Here is a 7,500-nt window from a genome sequence, read left to right as displayed (position 1 = left end):
GCAGCCTCAGTCTAACATGGTGAGGATGGAAACCAGCTTCTGTTCTTCATTCTGTCTCTTCTCCCTCTATCTGTTCCCCTCTATCTGTTCCCCTCTATCTGTTCCCCTCTATCTGTTCCCCTCTATCTGTTCCCCTCTATCTGTTCCCCTCTATCTGTTCCCCTCTATCTGTTCCCCTCTATCTGTTCCCCTCTATCTGTTCCCCTCTATCTGTTTCCCTCTATCTGTTCCCCTCTATCTGTCCCCCTCTATCTGTTCCCCTCTATCTGTTCCCTCTATCTGTTCCCCTCTATCTGTTCCCTCTATCTGTTCCCCTCTATCTGTTCCCTCTATCTGTTCCCCTCTATCTGTTCCCTTCTATCTCTCCCTCTATCTGTCCCCTCTATCTGTTCCCCTCTATCTGTTCCCCTCTATCTGTTCCCTCTATCTGTTCCCCTCTATCTGTTCCCCTCTATCTGTTCCCTCTATCTGTTCCCCTCTATCTGTTCCCCTCTATCTGTTCCCCTCTATCTGTTCCCTCTATCTGTTCCCCTCTATCTGTTCCCTCTATCTGTTCCCCTCTATCTGTTCCCCTCTATCTGCTCCCCTCTATCTGTTCCCTCTATCTGTTCCCTTCTATCTCTCCCTCTATCTGTCCCCTCTATCTGTTCCCTCTATCTGTTCCCCTCTATCTGTTCCCTCTATCTGTTCCCCTCTATCTGTTCCCCTCTATCTGCTCCCCTCTATCTGCTCCCTCTATCTGTTCCCTCTATCTGTTCCCTTCTATCTCTCCCTCTATCTGTCCCCTCTATATGTTCCCCTCTATCTGTTCCCTCTATCTGTTCCCCTCTATCTGTTCCCCTCTATCTGTTCCCCTCTATCTGTTTCCCTCTATCTGTTCCCTCTATCTGTTCCCTCTATCTGTTCCCCTCTATCTGTTCCCCTCTATCTGTTCCCCTCTATCTGTTTCCCTCTATCTGTTCCCTCTATCTGTTCCCCTCTATCTGTTCCCCTCTATCTGTCCCCTCTATCTGTCCCCTCTATCTGTTCCCCTCTATCTGTTCCCCTCTATCTGTTCCCCTCTATCTGTTCCCCTCTATCTGTTCCCCTCTCTCTGTTCCCCTCTCTCTGTCCCCCTCTCTCTGTTCTCCTCTATCTGTTCCCCTCTATCTGTTCCCTTCTCTTCTCCATCCATTGATTAGTAGTTGTTCCTCTAAACCTCCACCTATAATGTGTGTTTCCTGGGTCAGCACGAGACAGTGGAGGGGTACCGGCGGTACTTCAATCAGATCCTAGGGTTTTTCGTGGTGGAGGATCACATTCTGCACGCCACACAGGGACTGGTGACCAGAGCCTTTACTGATGAACTGTGGAACATGGCCCTGTCGAAGATCATTGCCGTGCTCCGCACACACTCTGTGAGTACCGCTCAAGCACAAACACACGTACACACTGTGAGTACCGCTCACACACAAACACACACTGTGAGTACCGCTCACACACAAACACACACTGTGAGTACCGCTCACACACAAACACACATACACACTGTGAGTACCGCTCACACACAAACACACATACACTCTGTGAGTACCGCTCAAACACAAACACACATACACACTGTGAGTACCGCTCACACACAAACACACATACACTCTGTGAGTACCGCTCAAACACAAACACACATACACTCTGTGAGTACCGCTCAAACACAAACACACATACACTCTGTGAGTACCGCTCACACACAAACACACATACACACTGTGAGTACCGCTCACACACAAACACACATACACTCTGTGAGTACCGCTCAAACACAAACACACATACACTCTGTGAGTACCGCTCAAACACAAACACACGTACACTCTGTGAGTACCGCTCACACACAAACACACATTCACACTGTGAGTACCGCTCACACACAAACACACATTCACTCTGTGAGTACCGCTCACACACAAACACACATTCACTCTGTGAGTACCGCTCACACACTAAGTACCGCTCACACACAAACACACATACATACTGTGATTACAGCTCACGCACACACACACACACACACACACACACACACACACACACCTGGATGTGAGGGGGAGCGAGTGGCCTGGCTCGACCATGACAAGGTCTATGGGGTCATGGAGGGCTCAGCCCTGTGTCTTTTTGGGATTGAAAGTCCCCTAGCAGGGGATAAAGTCCCCTAGCAGGGGATAAAGTCCCCTAGCAGGGAGAGGGCCAGGGTAGCAGTGAGGGGGCCAGGGTAGCAGTCACATTAACCCAGCAGGGGATAAAGTCCCCTAGCAGTGAGGGGGCCAGGGTAGCAGTCACATTAACCCCAGCAGGGGATAAAGTCCCCTAGCAGTGAGAGGGCCAGGGTAGCAGTCACATTAACCCAGCAGGGGATAAAGTCCCCTAGCAGTGAGAGGGCCAGGGTAGCAGTCACATTAACCCAGCAGGGGATAAAGTCCCCTAGCAGTGAGGGGGCCAGGGTAGCAGTCACATTAACCCAGCAGGGGATAAAGTCCCCTAGCAGTGAGAGGGCCAGGGTAGCAGTCACATTAACCCAGCAGGGGATAAAGTCCCCTAGCAGTGAGAGGGCCAGGGTAGCAGTCACATTAACCCAGCAGGGGATAAAGTCCCCTAGCAGTGAGGGGGCCAGGGTAGCAGTCACATTAACCCCAGCAGGGGATAAAGTCCCCTAGCAGTGAGGGGGCCAGGGTAGCAGTCACATTAACCCCAGCAGGGGATAAAGTCCCCTAGCAGGGAGAGGGCCAGGGTAGCAGTCACATTAACCCTAGCAGGGGATAAAGTCCCCTAGCAGTGAGAGGGCCAGGGTAGCAGTCACATTAACCCAGCAGGGGATAAAGTCCCCTAGCAGTGAGAGGGCCAGGGTAGCAGTCACATTAACCCCAGCAGCGGGGTTTGACCAGGCCTTTATTGGTCCCCAGGACCCAGGCTGTGAGACCCTGTGAGTCCCAGCCCTGGGATATTACCATCATCCCTGACTGATTTCCAACTGCCTGTCCCCTGCTGCCTCCTCCTCCACACACTCTGCCTGTCCCCTGCTGCCTCCTCCTCCACACACTCTGCCTGTCCCCTGCTGCCTCCTCCTCCACACACTCTGCCTGTCCCCTGTTGCCTCCTCCTCCACACACTCTGCCTGTCCCCTGTTGCCTCCTCCTCCACACACTCTGCCTGTCCCCTGCTGCCTCCTCCTCCACACACTCTGCCTGTCCCCTGCTGCCTCCTCCTCCACACACTCTGCCTGTCCCCTGCTGCCTCCTCCTCCACACACTCTGCCTGTCCCCTGCTGCCTCCTCCTCCACACACTCTGCCTGTCCCCTGCTGCCTCCTCCTCCACACACTCTGCCTGGGCCCTCCGAGCACACAGCCCTTTACCATATTCACACTAGTTCATCTGCTGTTATTGTTGCAGTCTGTCCCCATTAGGCTCAGATGACCTGAGCTCTTCGTCAGATCAATCTGAATGGAGCCCTGCTCAAAGCTGCTCACTGGGAGGGCCAACCAGGAAGAAGTGCCTAGATACCAATGATCATTCCTAACACTTCTAGATAAACCCTTACCTCACCCAGAAGACCGGGAGTAAGACTGTCCCTTTTCCATTTGAATGTGAAGGAAACAGGACTTTTTGATCCCCTCTCATTTCCTCTCCAGTCGTACTGCAGTGATCCTGATCTGGTGCTGGAGCTGAAGAACCTCATTGTCATATTTGCAGACACATTACAGGTGAGACTTGTCCAGGTCTTCTGAATTAAATCTAGAGCTCTTATAAAGGTATGAGTGAAGCAGCTGTTAATGTCTATCAATGTTCTGTATTATGTCATGTTTCATGTTCTGTGTGGACCCCAGGAAGAGTAGCTGCTGCTTTCGCAACAGCTAATGGGGGATCCTAATACAATACCCAATAGCCAAGCAGGTTGGTCATTAACCAGTGGACCTAAGATTGGGATGCCTCTGGTTTGTGACCTCCCCATCTCTCCCTCTCTCTCTCTCTCTCTCTCCAGGGTTATGGCTTCCCAGTGAACAGACTGTTTGACCTGCTGTTTGAGATCAGAGACCAGTACAATGAAACGCTGCTGAAGAAATGGGCTCTGGTCTTCAGGGAGATCTTTGAATTGGACAACTACAGCCCGATCCCTGTAGAAACCGAAGAAGAGTACAAGTCTGTTATTAGTAGATTCCCCTTCCACGACGCAGAAATTGAAAAGGTTTGTCCTTCATTCAACACCCCTTAAACAGACTAACTTCACGACATTCCGATGTGATTTAAATGTCAAATGCTTGAACTGGTGTTTTAAAGTCGATGGCCTACGCTCCTTATAGAGGTCCAAGGGGCTTAGTAACCTGTGTTTTATCTGTTGTCGCCCAACAGCAAGACTTTCCAAAGAAGCTGCCCATGTCTCAGTCTGTTCCTCAGATCTACGTCCAGGTCAAGGAGTTCATCTATGCCAGCCTTAAATTCTCCGAGTCACTGCATCGCAGGTGAGTCAGTCAGCCCATAGACTGCTTCCCAAATGGCACCCTACTCCCTATATAGTCTACTACTTTAGACCAGGGTCCATAGGACTCCCTATATAGTGTACTACTTTAGACCAGGGTCCATAGGACTCCCTATGTAGTCTACTACTTTAGACCAGGGTCCATAGGACTCCCTATATAGTGTACTACTTTAGACCAGGGTCCATAGGACTCCCTATATAGTGTACTACTTTAGACCAGGGTCCATAGGACTCCCTATATAGTGTACTACTTTAGACCAGCGTCCATAGGACTCCCTATATAGTCTACTACTTTAGACCAGGGTCCATAGGACTCCCTATATAGTGTACTACTTTAGACCAGGGTCCATAGGACTCCCTATGTAGTCTACTACTTTAGACCAGGGTCCATAGGACTCCCTATATAGTGTACTACTTTAGACCAGGGTCCATAGGACTCCCTATATAGTGTACTACTTTAGACCAGGGTCCATAGGACTCCCTATGTAGTCTACTACTTTAGACCAGGGTCCATAGGACTCCCTATGTAGTGTACTACTTTAGACCAGGGTCCATAGGGCTTTGGTGAAAAGTAGTGCACTATGTAGGGAAGTGGGTGCTGTTTGGGATGCAGCCATAGATGCTATGAACTATGAACCTGTTCTATTTAATACTGTGGGTCAGTCTAACGTCTTGTTACAACATTCCACCAACGCACAGTCATTCTGATCAGCTCTCACAGGTATTCTTCCTGCTTAGTGGGTTAGCAAACGTCAGTGCTGCAGAGTTTGTTATTTACACTAGCATGCTAAGGTTTTGTCTGGTTGGTCAACATGCTAAGGTTTTGTCTGGTTGGTCAACATGCTAAGGTTTTGTCTGGTTGGTCAACATGCTAAGGTTTTGTCTGGTTGGTCAACATGCTAAGGTTTTGTCTGGTTGGTCAACATGCTAAGGTTTTGTCTGGTTGGTCAACATGCTAAGGTTTTGTCTGGTTGGTCAACATACTAAGGTTTTGTCTGGTTGGTCAACATACTAAGGTTTTGTCTGGTTGGTCAACATACTAAGGTTTTGTCTGGTTGGTCAACATACTAAGGTTTTGTCTGGTTGGTCAACATGCTAAGGTTTTGTCTGGTTGGTCAACATACTAAGGTTTTGTCTGGTTGGTCAACATACTAAGGTTTTGTCTGGTTGGTCAACATGCTAAGGTTTTGTCTGGTTGGTCAACATGCTAAGGTTTTGTCTGGTTGGTCAACATGCTAAGGTTTTGTCTGGTTGGTCAACATGCTAAGGTTTTGTCTGGTTGGTCAACATGCTAAGGTTTTGTCTGGTTGGTCAACATACTAAGGTTTTGTCTGGTTGGTCAACATGCTAAGGTTTTGTCTGGTTGGTCAACATGCTAAGGTTTTGTCTGGTTGGTCAACATGCTAAGGTTTTGTCTGGTTGGTCAACATGCTAATGTCTGGTTGGTCAACATACTAAGGTTTTGTCTGGTTGGTCAACATACTAAGGTTTTGTCTGGTTGGTCAACATGCTAAGGTTTTGTCTGGTTGGTCAACATGCTAAGGTTTTGTCTGGTTGGTCAACATGCTAAGGTTTTGTCTGGTTGGTCAACATGCTAAGGTTTTGTCTGGTTGGTCAACATGCTAAGGTTTTGTCTGGTTGGTCAACATGCTAAGGTTTTGTCTGGTTGGTCAACATACTAAGGTTTTGTCTGGTTGGTCAACATGCTAAGGTGTTGTCTGGTTGGTCAACATACTAAGGTTTTGTCTGGTTGGTCAACATACTAAGGTTTTGTCTGGTTGGTCAACATACTAAGGTTTTGTCTGGTTGGTCAACATACTAAGATTTTGTCTGGTTGGTCAACATGCTAAGGTTTTGTCTGGTTGGTCAACATACTAAGGTTTTGTCTGGTTGGTCAACATGCTAAGGTTTTGTCTGGTTGGTCAACATGCTAAGGTTTTGTCTGGTTGGTCAACATGCTAAGGTTTTGTCTGGTTGGTCAACATGCTAAGGTTTTGTCTGGTTGGTCAACATACTAAGGTTTTGTCTGGTTGGTCAACATGCTAAGATTTTGTCTGGTTGGTCAACATGCTAAGGTTTTGTCTGGTTGGTCAACATACTAAGGTTTTGTCTGGTTGGTCAACATGCTAAGGTTTTGTCTGGTTGGTCAACATGCTAAGGTTTTGTCTGGTTGGTCAACATGCTAAGGTTTTGTCTGCTTGGTCAACATGCTAAGGTTTTGTCTGCTTGGTCAACATGCTAAGGTTTTGTCTGCTTGGTCAACATGCTAAGGTTTTGTCTGGTTGGTCAACATGCTAAGGTTTTGTCTGGTTGGTCAACATGCTAAGGTTTTGTCTGGTTGGTCAACATGCTAAGGTTTTGTCTGGTTGGTCAACATGCTAAGGTTTTGTCTGGTTGGTCAACATGCTAAGGTTTTGTCTGGTTGGTCAACATGCTAAGGTTTTGTCTGGTTGGTCAACATGCTAAGGTTTTGTCTGGTTGGTCAACATGCTAAGGTTTTGTCTGGTTGGTCAACATGCTAAGGTTTTGTCTGGTTGGTCAACATGCTAAGGTTTTGTCTGGTTGGTCAACATGCTAAGGTTTTGTCTGGTTGGTCAACATGCTAAGGGTTTGTCTGGTTGGTCAACATGCTAAGGGTTTGTCTGGTTGGTCAACATGCTAAGGTTTTGTCTGGTTGGTCAACATGCTACGGTTTTGTCTGGTTGGTCAACATGCTAAGGTTTTGTCTGGTTGGTCAACATGCTAAGGTGTTGTCTGGTTGGTCAACATACTAAGGTTTTGTCTGGTTGGTCAACATGCTAAGGTTTTGTCTGGTTGGTCAACATGCTAAGGTTTTGTCTGGTTGGTCAACATGCTAAGGTGTTGTCTGGTTGGTCAACATGCTAAGGTTTTGTCTGGTTGGTCAACATGCTAAGGTTTTGTCTGGTTGGTCAACATGCTAAGGTGTTGTCTGGTTGGTCAACATACTAAGGTTTTGTCTGGTTGGTCAACA

General features: G+C 47.9%; 1 protein-coding gene across 1 annotated transcript in view; it reads left to right on the top strand.

The window, feature by feature from the left end:
- LOC311123628 (exocyst complex component 6-like) overlaps positions 1-4,491 on the top strand; it is a gene marked incomplete at both ends in the record, with an annotated part of 4,556 nt that extends 65 nt beyond the window's left edge. The window contains 5 exons of the mRNA XM_084197869.1: positions 1-19; positions 1,230-1,397; positions 3,664-3,735; positions 4,014-4,217; positions 4,382-4,491. The exon at positions 1-19 is cut by the window's left edge and continues 65 nt beyond it. Coding sequence (XP_084053995.1) covers positions 1-19; positions 1,230-1,397; positions 3,664-3,735; positions 4,014-4,217; positions 4,382-4,491 — 573 coding nt within the window. The remainder of the gene's footprint in view (positions 20-1,229; positions 1,398-3,663; positions 3,736-4,013; positions 4,218-4,381) is intronic.
- Between the last annotated feature and the right edge of the window lie 3,009 nt (positions 4,492-7,500).

The sequence above is a fragment of the Coregonus lavaretus genome, assembly GCF_964263955.1.
Source record: "Coregonus lavaretus genome assembly, contig: HAP1_SCAFFOLD_9855, whole genome shotgun sequence".
Taxonomy (NCBI): domain Eukaryota; kingdom Metazoa; phylum Chordata; class Actinopteri; order Salmoniformes; family Salmonidae; genus Coregonus; species Coregonus lavaretus.
This window is presented reverse-complemented; position numbering and strand designations above follow the sequence as displayed.